This window comes from Erythrolamprus reginae, chromosome 4 (genome assembly GCF_031021105.1).
Source record: "Erythrolamprus reginae isolate rEryReg1 chromosome 4, rEryReg1.hap1, whole genome shotgun sequence".
NCBI lineage: Eukaryota > Metazoa > Chordata > Lepidosauria > Squamata > Dipsadidae > Erythrolamprus > Erythrolamprus reginae.
This window is the reverse complement of record NC_091953.1, coordinates 28,803,244-28,820,018: the sequence shown is the minus strand read 5'-3', so window position 1 is coordinate 28,820,018 and position 16,775 is coordinate 28,803,244. Positions and strand designations below refer to the sequence as shown.

The window sequence follows — 16,775 nt, the reverse complement described above, 5'->3', positions numbered from 1 at the left end:
TCAGGTATTTTTTCAATATGGGAAAGGTGCCCAGTTCATTCTGTATCATTCCAATTTTCAGAACTACATTTTTAATGCGATGCACCTTTTAGTAGAAATCAGACAGAATACAGCTATTTCTTTTTGTAATTTAAAACGGAGCATGTGACTTAGTATAATTACTAATAATACTTCCATTGCCATTGAGGTTGTATTATATTTTTCGTAATCAACTTTGGCTTTCTTGAGACAATGCTGATCTTATTCTTATCTATGAAATTAATTTAAAATAGAAAAAATATTTTTTTAAAAAATTAAAGTTTATGTACTGAGGTCTTGGATAATTGATTTGTTTTTGGATTTCAAAAAGATTCTGAGCACCCATATTAAATTTAACAAAGAAATGCAAAATGGGCATTTAATTAATGCATATGAGCTGCAGGGTGAAGAAAAATATTTCTCAAGATAATATAACTTCTTCCTATAAAAATTCTTCTGGCAAACATTTGACAGTTTCACAAAATATTTTCTATACAAAAGTATAAAATGTCTGGGCAAACTCTGATGTATTTAAATCATCTGATTTTATATTCAAGTATTTATATATTATTTAATGATGTTTTGTTCATTTTAAAATTGAAGGGTAGGGTTAAAAGTGACCTTGGGGTCTTCTACTTCAATCCCCTACCCAGAACAGAAACCTTCAGATTATTCTACATAGGTAGCTGTCCAATCTGTGATTGAAAACAAGTAGTAAAATGCTTAGAAGTCAAAGAGGCAGTCTCTTCCATAGCTCTCTTAGTCACGAAATTATTTGTCCTTTCAAGTTTGTTTATCTCTATGTAAAGTTTTCATTGGTACTTGTCATACCCTCAAGGGTTATGAAAACCAAATCCACACCCTCTTCTCTTTTGACATACTTTAGTCTCTTATTTAGACTAAACATTCACAATTATTTTTTCCAATTTCTTATAGAAATAAGAGCATAGTACATCTATTACTGCATAACTTAATTCATAATGAATTTAGGCCTCTATATACAATATTTGTTTCTTTTCTCAAAAATAACTAAACCTTAAAGTTCTTTTTAATGTCTATTTTTCAAATATTTGATATTTTATAAATAGTTTTCATAAATCTTAGGAACTGTGCCAAACTGTAAACTATTTTTGTTGATTTCAATTTCTGAAAACACCATATAAAACCATGATTTTTATGAAAGATGGTTTCTCTTCTATTTACAGAATTGATAATAGTTAAAATTGTGGATATGGTTTTTGCCTAAATTTCTTTTGCTAATAACATTATCTTAATGATAGGATTTGTAGAATAAAGAACTCAATATTGCACACATAAATGTTTTATATCAGTGGGGATAAATAAAGAGCAATGCCTATCTGGATACTTTTGGGATAAATTCTCAACTTATTCCTATGTATATTTAGTACTTACTGGAATCTGAAAATTCCCACAAATAGGTTATCCTCTAGAAGTTATATGTTTCTTGACAAGAGTCTCCTTTTGAATGCATTCTATTCATTTATTATCATTTACATGGCCATCCATCTCACAAGGCTATGACTCTGGACAGCATATAATAGTGAATTACAAAGAAACCAATAAGTATATGTTCTGTCTGGGTCACTCCAGAAGCCAATACCAACCCAAAAAGAGAAGCCAGACACACTGGTAAAAGGCAAAGGCAGTTTTATAAAATTCAAGAAAAACACAGGTAACAGAAAATGTCCTTACAAACAGGAAAATGCTGTATCTTCAGATATATCCACGAAGGCCAAAAGTCCATGCAGCAATACAGAATTCTTGCTGCCAAGCCAAGGCTGTAGATAGCAGACCTACACCTCCCACGGATCTTCCAAAGCTGCTGGGCCACAAGCCAGGAACAGAGACGCCGAGAAACAAGACAGGATAACGCCACTCCAACCTGATAACACTCCACATGGCTTCAAGGGCTTGCCTGCCTTTTAAACCCTGCTGATGAGGACCACACCCAAACCCAGCTGTTTCTAATTCAATGGTGATAATATTTCTTTAACTGCTCCTTTCATTGCTCTGAACGTCTCTGTCTCATGTCAATGACAGCTTGTGCGTCATCACCTAATGACTCCAAGCTACTGGCTGGGGAGAGGCCCCCCCCTCCCCGGGGCTCTCATGCTGTTCTCCTTCATCCCATTCCTGATTTTCCTCTCCCCCGTCCGACTGTTCAGCCCCCTACTCTGCGCTGTCATCCTCCTCCGGGCATGGAGCCAGCAGAGAACCCAAGCAATATCTTGAGTACATGGAAAGCATGTGATGTGATGAAGCTATCACATTTAAAAAGTTTCCAGAAGTCAGCTAGGAATAATAAACCCTGCAGTGGTTGCTCCACATATAGGCTAGAGAATTACAGGAGCCTTCAAGTTGACAAAAGTGGAATTCAAAATATCCATACTCTTTTCCTGCTTGGTCTTGTTCTCACGGAAAGGTCCTCTTCAATCTCATCATAGCCTAGGTAGACAAATCTCTCTGACATGAGGTGTTAGCTTCAGCTTTGCCAATTGAATTATTTCAGCTAGGAAAACCTTAACTATGTTTGTTGTCTGGGAAATAAGATAAAAACGAAGATAACTTTATCCCACTCGCAAGAACAAAAAATGTACTTTATTATTCAGATTTGTTCGCGCCCATCCAGATTTTGACCTCCTTTACTTGTTCATTGGCAAGGGACATTCAGTGGAAATTTAATTGATATCTCTCCACTATAAGAAAATAGGGTAGACCAGAAATCAGCTGCTATCCTTCTTTACTTTATATTTTCTGCGTTGTGAGAAGCTGGTAGCATGGTGCTTGGTTTACTTCTAAAGGTGTCTTCAGCAAGATGGCAAACACTGGAATGAGGGTTAGAGAATTCTTTGAGACTTGTACCAGCAGAATAAGTGGGTTCTATCTGGTCAGTGGTAGTTGTCTTTCAGACTCAAGAGAATATGTGAGTTGAAATACTAAAACAGAACCTCTTGAAGAATGATAGGTGCACCACAATATGCCCATGTGTCACCACTGTTTCACAAGCTGCACTGGGTTCCAGTTCGCTTTTAGGAGCAAATCACTCTTGTTATTAGATATAAACTGAGTATTGGCATTTCTGTGTTAGCAAATACTTCAAAAGAAAAGGATTTAGGGGTAGTGATTTCTGACAGTCTCAAAATGGGTGAACAGTGCAGTCAGGCGGTAGGGAAAGCAAGTAGGATGCTTGGCTGCATAGCTAGAGGTATAACAAGCAGGAAGAGGGAGATTATGATCCCGCTATATAGAATGCTGGTGAGACCACATTTGGAATACTGTGTTCAGTTCTGGAGACCTCACCTACAAAAAGATATTGACAAAATTGAACGGGTCCAAAGACAGGCTACAAGAATGGTGGAAGGTCTTAAGCATAAAACGTATCAGGAAAGACTTAATGAACTCAATCTGTATAGTCTGGAGGACAGAAGGAAAAGGGGGGACATGATCGAAACATTTAAATATATTAAAGGATTAAATAAGGTCCAGGAGGGAAGTGTTTTTAATAGGAAAGTGAACACAAGAACAAGGGGACACAATCTGAAGTTAGTTGGGGGAAAGATCAAAAGCAACATGAGAAAATATTATTTTACTGAAAGAGTAGTAGATCCTTGGAACAAACTTCCAGCAGACATGGTAGATAAATCCACAGTAACTGAATTTAAACATGCCTGGGATAAACATATATCCATCCTAAGATAAAATACAGAAAATAGTATAAGGGCAGACTAGATGGACCATGAGGTCTTTTTCTGCCGTCAGACTTCTATGTTTCTATGTTTCTAAACTCTTATGAGTATTTGAAGGATCTTCTATTTCCAATAGTTTCTGCTCACTCAGTAAGACTGAAGAATGGGTATGCTCCAGGTCCCTCCAAACAATGTCATCTATCAAGATTTAGGAGGTGACATTCTCTATCAGAAATCCTGACCTCAGGAAGAGCATCCTCCCAGAGATCCATGTGGTTTTCATACTATTCCAAAAGTAAAACCTGGGTTTGCTCCAAATCTGGAGTTAGGGTGGTTGTTGAGCTTCTGATTTTTTTTCTTGTTGCATTGGGGGTTTTTCCCTCCAGTTTACATCTGTTTTTCTTCTTACTTTTATTGTTTTATTGCTTCTTACTTTTAAATGATAAGTTGCTCAGAGTTGCCTGTGAACCAAGCAGCCTTCAAGTAAATAAATAATTTCTTTCTTTTCTTCAGGAGCTCTTCCTCATAGTCCCAACTGCTCAAGTTCAATACTATTAATTGCTCCAGCTTTACTCTTTCCTGTCACCCAAAACTATTGCATTTTCCTTCTCTTTTCTCTGTTTCTACGTGCTCCGGTAAAATTCTGTCCAGTTGCTTGAAAACTAACATTGTTTGGTTGTTGCCAATGTTTCTTTTATCTGAAGTAATATATTAAAACAGTTAACCGTGCTAAAATTTATGATCTTCTTCTCCCCATTTTTAAATTTTTTTAAATTCTTTCTCTGTTCTGTTCCAGTTTCCTATTCCCTCTTTTATCTGAGCTCTATGAAGTTGCCTTCCCTTTGATTTTCTGACAGGACAAAGTGAAAAGGTTTGCTGTCTAGTGATCATAAAGTAAAACAGATACTGTACAATCACTAAAAGCATGGCTACTACTGTTTCCACTCCCCACTCACAAGCAGTTTGAACCTTAAAATGTTGACATGGACCAAAAGTCATTTCCCTTCTTTGAGCAGCCACAGGTACTGCAGTGACACTAATCCCTTCACTTCCATTCTGTGCAAAGATAAAATAAAATCTTGAAAAGATAAATAAAATTGCTTCCACCACCACTGCTTCTATCAACATCCTTTTTTTATTTTATGCGTTTCTTTTATCATAGGGAACAAAAAGAGCAACAAAAAGCATCTCTCTGAGATCAAGACACATTATTTCTTCCAAAAGATTTGCCTTCATGGATTAAAGCATTAAAAAAAAGGAGGGGATTGGTTTCATAAAAGTTTTAAATACATTACAGGTGAAACAGATGAAAACAACTGGTGCTAAGAAATCAAGAGGTCCAGATTTGTTTTATACTGAAACATAACCTTCATGTGAAAAATTCCAAAAAATTCCAATGGGATATGGACTTACTTTTCCATTCACCTACTTTCGAAATACAGTTAACATGTCCTGGTTTGCTACCGTGGCAAATCAGAAATCTACAAAGAGTTTAGAACTAGAAGACCATTTTCTTTGAATTTTTGTCTATATGCATGGCCTGTATAAGCACAGTTCCAAGTTTACTTCTCAAGAAACCAAGAACTCCAGAAACACATAAACACAGAATTTAAGAAGGGGACATCAATTAACGTCCCAAGTGATTTGGCAAAGGTCCCAAAGTGGTCAATTGCCATTGTCACAGGATGGCATCTACAAAGAGCGGGGGAGCCAGTATCATCTCTGCTTCAGAGGTGGTCTCTTCAAACAAGGAGTCCTTTCTCGAATTTTCATCATATGGGTCAGTTGACCCCAGGTTGGCAGCATCCTTTGCTTTAAACAAAAGTGATTTGTAGATGTTCTGCCTGTGTGTTTCAACTGCCCATAATTACAGGGTAATTAGTCCAGGAAGACACACAGCACACGATAAAAAGAAAACCCAAAAGTTTTTATAAACAGAAACAGCTCCCTTTTTAAATGTCAAAGGGATTTTCTGGTACACACAAGACACAGGTTAAATGCAATCCAATTGCTCACCCAATAACTGGGAAATTGAGTCCAATTCTAAAGTCCAGAGAGTCCACACAAAATCTTGAACAGCACAAAAACCATGATCTTGATGAAACAATGAATCATATAAACTGCCATGAGACTAAAACACCAGGTTGCACTTTTATCTGTAGCACGAATTACAGCAGCCCCACCCAACCACAGGTGGCCTCATTTTCTCTTGTAATAATCCTTCAGTTGTTGTCTCCTATGCATCACTCTACGCATGCGTGGATGTGTTATTAATTCTTGTTCAGAATCCAAGGATGATACAGATGATTGACCTCCTCCTGGGCTGTCTGCCAAACTCCCCTCTTCCCTGTCACTCACGCTTCCTTGGTCAGAGAAGGCTTCATCGGCAGATTCTATTGGGAGCAAAACAGGCCTGCAGCATGTGGATGTTTCCCCCACATCCACCTGCACATTCCTTGGGGCAGGAGCTGGGCCAGAGCTAACCACAACAGTAGAGACCAGGTTAACACAGCCCCGATGAGTCCAGTGGATCAGGGGCAAATGCATTGAGATATATGTATAAGTTACTGAGTTCTCTGAATCTGACAAATGCATACAATTATGCCATACAGATACATACAATACTATTCTGAAAAAAATACATTCTGAAACAATAACAAAGGATATCTAGAAAAATATTATCTATGTAATATGAGCTTTCCTGAATCACAATCTACCTCATTAGATGCACTGAAAACGTATTTGATGGAACAGACAGTGATCCACATTAGGCCATATTATAGTATCTATTTTACTCTACTCTACATTTTGCAAACTCTACAGTGTAACGGGAGGCCCAGTTAATTCCTCTTTTCCAGAAGAAATATTCTTATCAGACAGATACAATAAATGTTCAGAGACAGAAAAAGAAGACAGAGGTTTATTAGTAGTGGGAAAACTAGAGAGAGGGCCAAATGAAGAGCCTGTAATGACCACTAAAAACAGTTTCAAAACACCAACTCACAACATGAAAGGCTCTCTCAACTCAAATGTGTATGTGCTGAGCAGAAGCTGCATAATGGGAAATGAGAGGAGAGAAGGGGAGAATGTCCTAAAAAATCTGAAACCGACACTGCAAAAGAAGCAGGATTCAGCATCAGATTACATGATACATAATTCGACTTGCAGAAGTGGGGAAAACGTGAATAGATGAATTCTCAAATGAATAAATATAAAATGGATGATTAAGAATTATAGAAATTAAAATACTTTGGATAATAGTTGAACAAGTGACAAACCCTTGTTTAGAAATTATACTTTTGAAAATGTAGCATGATTTAGATTTGGGAAAGAAAATAATATTGAAGCCAAAGTAATTTGAATGGCTCAGACCTAAGAAACTATGGTTTCTCCAGCCCTAATTAAATCTTGCCTGCCATTTCAATTTAAATAACTCATCAGAAATTAGGTGCTTCATTAAAATCACCCATAATTATAGGATTGCTTGCACCCACTGAATTTTTTCTGTAGCATTAAATCCAGCCTCATGTAGATCACAGTGCAAAAAGTACTTTCTAAAGTTACAGAGGATTACTGCTTGGCTATTCCAGCCTGAAATAGTCTCGGTTATAAAGCTCTAAAAGGAGTTAACAAGGGAAAATGCACACTTTTGAGTTATTGCTGCTTCCTAGAGAACACACAGAATGTGACATACATATTTTAGAGGTGGTGAAACACCACAAATCATGATCACACCTCTTTTCTCCCAAAACAAAGAATATTACCCATCAACCTTCCCTAATTTCAACAAGATTCGTTTTTGTTACTTAAATGTGTTTAGTCACAGTTGTCAATTATTCATTCATATTGCTGAACAATTTGTAAATGAAGTATAAAATTGATAAACTTATATTAGTTAATTCACATTTGTGGGAGATTAGTTTCTTCAATAGTTCTGCTAATTGCTAAAAGCAGAAATGACCTGTAAGAAGAATAATACACACATTAAAAAAAATCTGCCAATAAGGCTACCTATCCATTTATTGGGGAAAAAAGATTTTTTCCAAATACTGTAAGACATATTGGAAGTCAGTCACAGACTAATATTTAAGTAATGCTTAAAGGTAAGCTAGGGACATATTTAAGTAATGCTTAAAGGTAAGCTAGGGACATATCATCTGTATTATTTTCAGGCAAAGATTACCCATGCTGCAGTATTGGAAGTCAGTCGCAGACTAATATTTAAGTAATGCTTAAAGGTAAGCTAGGGACATACCATCTGTATTATTTTCAGGCAAAGATTACCCATTCCAGAAATAAGAAGGAAGTCTCATTGACATTACTGAGTGTATATAAATTATCCAAAAACACCGAGTAATCACCCTGCTGAATTACTGAATGGAAGGTGACAATAGCTACCAATTAATGTTGCAAACTTCTATCTACTGCCAATCACTGGTATAAATTATGTTGATGTTATTTTTGTCCTAATAATTGGTTAATAAAATGGCTAATTATTTTTTTGTGAAATGGATTGCATTGCTTATTATTACCAGAGTATTTCTTATTGCCATCTATGACATTTAATGACGGAAATCCTTTTCAGTATTCTACTATAATAGTACAAGGTAGCTGTTGGTTAACAAAGACAATTTCCATCAATAAACAACACAGTTGTAATGTGCCATGTTTCATGACTGAACTATTTAGCAACAGCAGTTCTGCCATTTACAGTTGCTATAATTAAGCAAATACTTTGGTGTGGAAGTAAAGGCAGACATTGAGAACAGAGTAAAGAGAAGAATCATTCTGGAATTTTTATGTTTCCACACAAGAGGTCCAGCACCTCTTGAATTCCATTAACTCTTTATCTAGCACCAATCAGTGCTGATGGTTAGTTGACTAGATTCTTCTGTATAAGGGTGTCAAGCTTGCAGCCTGGATGCGTCACATGCTGCCCACGCCCATTTTAGGGAAGGGGAACAATTCGCAATACATTATGTGACATGATGCTGCGACTTTGACAACCCTAGCATAGCCAAAGCAATAACCCAGCTTAATTGAAACTTAACACATGGTCCTGATTCTTCACACCTGACATATTGATGTTGTTAAGTCCATGGGAATTGAAGTCCACAAGTCTTAAAGTTGCCAAGTTTGAGGACCCCTGATTTAAAATATCCACAGTACCTCCTATTTCTATAAATGTGGATCAAAATTATTATTTTTTTTTCAAATAAGGCAACAGAGACAAGGCAACTGAAACTTAACATTCTGTTAGCTGGATAAAAATGAAAGGAAAACAAAACGTAACATAGTGGAAAGATTTGCTAACACACGTACATTTTAAGGACTGAGGAAAGCACCAAGATGTTATCAAGAATTTGAAAACAAACAGGAAACACTGAAGGATTAATAAGGCTAGGGAGGTTTCAAAGGGTAGATGCTAAGAATTGCTAGGGAGAACAGAAATAGGCAACATAGATGAATACTAGTAAGGAATTTGGGAAAGCCAATGAAAAATACAACCTTGAGGTAGGCTGAATATGTATGTGTGTAATTTGGGGATAATGAAAAGGATGGATGTATATGCTTTGGCGATATTAATTTTGGGGTATTGGTCATATCACATTTCTTTATGTACTGTGTATAGTTGTTTAGTATTGGAAATGTTATAACACTTACATATTTCAGGAAATATGTAATGTTATTAGAAATAGTTTTCTGCTAGAAAATTGTGGCTTCAAATGTGTTTGGTTTTGTAAATTCAACAGATTGCCTTTTTATATACTTGGTATTTTGCTGCCCAGCAGTAAATGTTCTCACTGTATTAAACTAAATGCATCTGTCTTCTGATCTAAATGAATATTCCTTTATTTCTTTAACGGCCTTTGTATGACTTAAGCATTTGGAGCTGTCTTTAAGGGGTTTTAATATCTATCCAATTCTTATTAAAGTACAGATAATATTAGACAGTGAATAAGAAAAAAGGATAGATAAGCATTTGTACTATTATTTATGTTTGCAAAACTCTGAATTGTACATCAGTTGGGAGTGAAATGTCATGCTGTATGGAAGAAAAAAGAAAAAAAAAGTTCTGCATCATTTTTTGCTATAATAGAATAGAACAGAGGGACACAAGTGACTGCTCAGAGAAGTGATATCAATTTTTTTGTTCTCGGTGGTATCTCCAATCATATTGTCTGCCGACTGAAAGTAAAAATAATTGGAAGCTATATAGAAAAAGACAAGTTTCTAAATCAAAAGAAACGAAGAATTTAGAAAATGCAACAAACTATTTCAGGAATACAGATCCGTATAACTTCCTTATACAGCAGTATTCTTTTAAAGGGCGGAAGTATATTTCTTTACAGTATTAAATTTTAATACGGTAGTACCTCTAGATACGAGCTGCTCTACATGCGAGTATTTCAAGATACGAGCCACGAGGGGAGAGACATTTCTGTTCTAGTTCCGAGCTAAATTCGGGATACGAGCCGAGCGTCCACTAGGTGGCGCAAGAATCCTTGCTTTTGGTTATCTCGGAGGGGAAAAACAACTTGTTCCAGATACGAGTTGCCTCGAGATACAAGCTCCCTTATGGAACAAATTATGCTCGTATCTAGGGGTACTACTGTACTGTTAAAATTTAAAAATTGTAAACCCTCCTATAATACTATTAATAAACAAGATGGAGAATGTTCATAGTATCATTGCCAGAAAACTCTGCTTTATATGTAACCCCAAAAAAATCATCTTCTTGATTAAGACTTTGTATTGTAATTAAGTTACTGAAATATATAATATGAAATAAATATGGCAAAGAATAGGAGGTTTTATTAAAATTACCTTTATAAAATGAGTGGGTAAAGCTCTGTTCAGGTATTAACTTGGCAAGGAATCCATGGTTCAAACTTGGGTGTGGGATAGATGGTATAACCACAACTGTGAAGAAAATCATGGAGTCAATTGTGAGCCAGCTACTTATTGCCGGTAGTTTGGTCCACTGAGGATCCATGTCAGCAGTGTTATTGAAACATGCAAACAAGGCACTAATAATTTATTGGGGAGAAATTTAGGAAAAAAGATACTTGCAAATAATATAACATACACAGAAAAAAACAGTTATGGAAAGACAGTTATACATAAATAAGACAGAAACAGTTGGAATAGTTTTACATATGAAACAACATACAAACAGAAAAATATATTATCTGCAGCACAGCCACAAATGATAGCTAAATTCTAAGGTAAATCCCCTAAAAAAAAACCAACATAACTTTATTATTTACAAAAATTAATGCAGGAATAGTTAATTACTTAAGCATGATTTGAATGAAGGAAATGAGTCATGTACTGTAATGTATGAACTATAGAAATCAGTAATTTTATTCCAAAATAAAAATAGTTCGGGTTTCTTCCTGTGTAGGATTTGGAAATTTCTGGCGACGTTTCGACAAGGTCCCACTCATCATCTTCAGGCTGGTGCTTCTGTCCTTGTTCTAGGGCGAACACAGTGAGACCTGAGCTGCCTTCCTTCTATAAATACTAGTGGCTGGGTGTGGTTTGATGGCTCAGCAATTGCCTGCTGTGTAGAAACTTCCTGGTGAGTCAGTGGGGTAGCACCTGGGGTTGTTGATTTACCCCACTGACTCACCAGGAAGTTTCTACACAGCAGGCAATTGCTGAGCCATCAAACCACACCCAGCCACCAGTATTTATAGAAGGAAGGCAGCTCAGGTCTCACTGTGTTCGCCCTAGAACAAGGACAGAAGCACCAGCCTGAAGATGATGAGTGGGACCTCGTCGAAACGTCGCCAGAAATTTCCAAATCCTATACGGGAAGAAATCCGAATATGCCAAGACCGTCATACCTGTACCCGTGAAAATCTACGAAAACATATTATATGTTTTTCTGTAGCAAAAACATGAGATAGATAGATAGATAGATAGATAGATAGATAGATAGATAGATAGATAGATAGATAGATATAGATATATAGATATATAGATATAGAGACAGACAGACAGGTAGGTAGGTAGGTAGGTAGGTAGGTAGAGAGGTAGGTAGAGAGGTAGAGAAAGAGAGAGGGGGAGAGGGGGGGAGAAGGAGAGGGAGAGAGATCAATGTGTACTGATTTGGGCCTGATTTTTAAACAACCTTATGTAACGTTATATGGCAGAGTCATACACATTTTTAAAATATTATTATCACACAATAATATGTTCATTTATTTTTTAATCCTATCAAAATTTGTTGACAATTTAAATCCAAAACATTCATTTAACATTGCTGATGGTAATGTTATCTTATTTTAGTATCAGACTTTTCATGAATCAATTTTGTCATGTAATATGATAATCAATGTTTCAATAAGGCATTTATAACACCTCAAGATCTAAGTTTTAAAAACATATATACTGCTTCTGCTATTTTCAAACCTTTGTCTCAATAATACTGAAATCTTAAAAGATTCAGTAGCCTTAAACCACTTTTCAGGGGGTACACGAAATGAAGTCGTTATGCTTAATTGTGCTGAAACTTGATATGTCTAGTCCCGTGATGGCGACGCTATGGTACGCATGCCATAAGTGGCACAGGAAGCCATATCTGAGGGTACGTGAGGCGTTGCCCTGTGTTAGCTCCAGCATGCATGTGCATGCTGGCCAGCTGATTTTCAGCCTTCCGGAGGGCAGGTGAGGTTATTTTCATCTTCTCCAGGCTTCAGGAAAGCCTCCGGAACCTGTGGATGGCGAAAAACAGACCCAACAAGCCTACCAGAAGCTCAGAATTGAACTGGGCAAAAAAAAAGCCCAACTGGAAGGCCAGAGGTTTCAGTAAGCCCTGTGTGCATGCGTGGAGGGGGAGGGGACACAGGGGCCTGTGCGTGCTTGTGGGGGGAAGGGCATTGCATTATGGTTGTGGGCATACACATTATTATTATTATTATTATTATTATTATTATTATTATTATTATTATTATTAAAATTTGTATGCCGCCCCTCTCCGCAGACTCGGGGCGGCATGCAATAGCGCACGTACACGCTCTTTTGTTACGCAACCAAAAAAGGTTTGCCATCACTGGTTTAGTCTTTTGAAAAGAAGGACTAGGGGTGACATGATAGAAGTGTTCTGATATCTCAGGGGTTGCCACAAAGAAGAGGGAGTCCACCTATTCTCCAAAGCACCTGAAGGTAGAACAAGAAGCAACTAATCAAGGAGAGAAGAAACTTAGAACTAAGGAAAACTTTCCTGACAGTTAGAACAATTAATCAGTGGAACAATTTGCCTTCAGAAGTTGTAAATGCTCCAACACTGGAGATTTTTAAGAAGAGATTAGATAACCATTTATCTGAAGTGGTGTAGGGTTTCCTGCCTAAGCAGTGGCTTTGACTTGAAGACCTCTAAGGCCTCTTCCAACTCTATAATTCTTTTCTATTCTAATTGCTCTATTCTATTCAAAATGTCTTTTGCACCAATTCTATTATTAGATATTTGGGAAAAAGACACATGAATAAACATACCTGATTATATTGTAAAAGATATATAGCTATCCTCATTATATACAGTAAGTAGTTTTAACAAAAAGATTAAATATTTCAGGAACTGGATTTTGATAAGATTTCTCTTTTTAAATTATGTTTACATTTAAACAAATGGAAACTGATCCAAAGTAATATTAGAATGCCCACTGTATTTTATTAGAATACATTTATTGCACCATTTGTAAAAAGTCAATCCTGAAAAAGATATGTGCAAGAGAGCTATTTACAAAAACATTAAAGTCTATAAGGAAGGAGCAAGATGAGAAGGGTGGAGGGATGCCAAAATAAAAGGAAAGATTTGCCATCAATTTTGGTTCTTTCCAATGCTTACAATATAAATAAAATATTCCAATGAGAGAATCTTTGAAGAGTCTCATCCAAAGCATTTCTGCTTCTGAAGAAAGAGGTTTCACAGGTAAGAATTCACACACATATTAAGATGTTGTCTTCCCCAAGGAATGTACATCAGAGAACAGAAAGTTTTATGACTTTGCAGTATGACCCAGGGTAAAAGCTGGTTTCAATCCAACCTTCTCGAAACTAACAGCACCTAAATCATGTTCATAAACCTGAATCAACTAGTTAATTAGAGTACTAAAGGCAAGTTTCTAGAAATACACTGTTACACTAGAATTACCAAGCAAGTATCTTACTAGTAAAGTTAGGATATGTAGCTAGATATATTTTCTAGCAACAAAATTCCTGCTAGCTTTGCACATCTCCAATAAATAAATTTAATTCCATTTTTGTTACAACATAACAGATGCTTTAATGACATATATTGTATTTAATGTTCCAAATGTTATAACAACTTCAATTCTGCCTAAATATGATACTTTTCCCCTTTTGTGGATAATTTTTATCTATGCAAAACATTTTTAGGAAAGGAATTTTTTATTTCCTTTCATTAATTAAATGATAATTTCTAATGATTCCTGTACTGGCAACATGGAGTGATGAAAATTAGCTGCCAAATGGCAAATGCTACCTTTCAAACAGTGGGAGTCTTTATAAGCTAGATGCTTGTAAGTAAAAATAGACCAGTATACTTTTATTATATTAATATATCTGCTCCTCTCTCCTAATGCACATGAATCATACTGCATCAACAGTTGTGATGTTGTTAATATTCAAATGACATCATATCTAAGTAAAATTACTTCCTCTAGGTTCCCATGAAAGGGATTCTTTCTTCTTAGAGATGTTGCTAAGTGAAGAAAATAAAAATTAAATCTGGGAATTTGTGCAAGCAAAATATAGGTTTTATTTGTATTTATTTGTATTATTATGGTGTAAAAATATCAGCTGCTAAAATGTCAGAAGGTAATGGAATCACATAACTTATGATTTGAATTCAAATCACATGATGAACATAAAAAATATGATTTTATGGAAAAAAATGGAAAAGTAATTAGCTTTTGTCCTGCAATTAATTATATGCTTTAGAAGAAAGTCTCATTCTGCTGCCAATAAAACTTCAGATTTAGTCCCGAAGATAAAATAGTGGAAAAACAAGAAATATTTTCAAAGGTTAATAGGCATTCTTTATTCTTCAATTTCTACATTCACACATCAAGTGTCCCCAACACTTCCTCCGCGTTAACTGAAAAACAGCAGTACCTGTACTTGTTGGTGAATTTATTTCTTGCCTGATATTTCTACCTGCCTGGCTTCCAGACCTTGCAGTTTCTCGTTGTGGTTCAAGAATATCCCGATACTTGGAGACCATTAAAACAGAAATGAAGTAAACCACAGCCAAAGCTAAAAATTGTGCCTGCTTGCTATCGTCCTGTTGAAGAAAAGGGAAAAGAAACATACAAACACACAAAATAAAATATTATGAAAATACATAACGAAGTTATAATTTCCTCTCTTAATCAATGCTATTGAGTAAGTTACTAAAATAAACAAACAAACAAACAAGCTACTGTATGACAATTATTTAAACATTCCCTTGAGACAGCTACATATGAGAACTACCACAAAGTTGTAAATAAAAACAATTGCATCCAATATATCATGTACATAACTAGAGATTCTCAAGCCAGCTTGTGATTTCTCTCAGAAGGGAAGAGGGACAAGGCTGAGCAACTTAGAAGGAGGCCATAAAATGTTTTTAATAGTTAATGATGCCTGTGCAGAGGAAACAGGAATCATGCTACTCAGTTTGGCCTTTCCTCACTACTTTGCTTGTCTATCCAATGGAGTAATAAGGTTTCGTTGCATTTGTACTTTGTCTATACATGTTTGCAAAGGCAAAATAGGAAGGCTGTGAAAATTCATGCTGGACAGTGGGTAATAGAGCCATGCTGATGTATTACTATTATCCTTCTCACGTTTCTTATTATCTATTCCTCTTGGTATCTTATGACTATCACTTGTTGGCTGTATCTTAGGATTTATGATTTTTGTAATTTATCACAGAGATGTGTTCTATCACATCTGGCCAATACAGAATAAAATGTGGTTTAAATTTTATACATACATACATACATACATACATACATACATACATACATACATACATACATCAAACACACTTACTTACTTACTTACTTACTTACTTACTTACTTACTTACTTACTTACTTACTTACTTATTGGATTTGTATGTCGCCCCTCTCCGAGGACTTGGGATGGCTCACAACATATCAAAACAATATACAATATACATATCTAAAAAATCCAATTAATATAGCTAAAAAACTTTAAAAACTCTAATAACATTTAAAATCATTCATTCCCATTCATACTGACTACACTCTACCCTCATCGGCCAGGGGCCTAGGGTCTAATGGCCACAAGCCTGGTGGCACAGATAAATCTTTCAACTTTTACAGAAGCGAGGAGGGTGGGGGCAGTGCGAATCTCTGGGGGCAGCTGATTCCAGAGGGCTGGGGGCCCACAGAGAAGGCTCTTCCCCCGGGTCCCACCAAATGACATTGTCTAATGGACGGGACCTGGAGAAGGCTGACTCTGTGGGACCTAACCAATCGTTGGGACTTATGTGGCAGAAGGTGGTCCCGAAGGTAATCTGGTCTGATGCCGTGTAGGGCTTTATAGGTCATAACCAACACTTTGAATTACATCCGGAAACCAATCGGCAGCCAATGCAATATAAACATGTACACACATCTGGGAAACCTGACCCAAATAGCACTGTGTGATGTTAGGGAGAAATGCAGAACAAGTTAGACTAATTCCAAACTTTTTAAAACTACCATTGAGATCAATGCTAATTATTAGTGAAGGAAAGCAGAGAAATGTAGATGATCCTTCTCAAGAATCATGAGAAATGATGTTAATTCAAATCCCTTTTTTGTAAACTTAGATTGCAATTATTTTGTTTGGAATGCTACGAAAGAAATTTGTCAGTACTTCGGACTATATATAATCTTCCTAAAGCTGAGAGGTTGTGATTAGCCTGACGTCTCCAAGCTGGTTTTAGAACTTATTATCTTCTACTTTCTAAGATACCAAACTGGTTCTTAGTTATATGAATACACAGGTCAATTTCCAATCCAAA

General features: G+C 36.2%; 1 protein-coding gene across 5 annotated transcripts in view; it reads right to left on the bottom strand.

Moving 5' to 3' along the window:
* The window catches only part of NBEA (neurobeachin), a 428,967-nt gene that overhangs the window by 302,711 nt on the left and 109,481 nt on the right, over positions 1-16,775 (bottom strand). For 4 of the 5 annotated variants that reach the window (XM_070749903.1, XM_070749905.1, XM_070749900.1 and 1 more), the window contains 2 exons: positions 14,871-15,039; positions 10,554-10,649 (listed from right to left, as the gene is read on the bottom strand). In XM_070749903.1, the coding sequence (XP_070606004.1) occupies positions 10,554-10,649; positions 14,871-15,039 (265 nt within the window). The remainder of the gene's footprint in view (positions 1-10,553; positions 10,650-14,870; positions 15,040-16,775) is intronic. The other variant, XM_070749906.1, reaches the window with a different exon arrangement.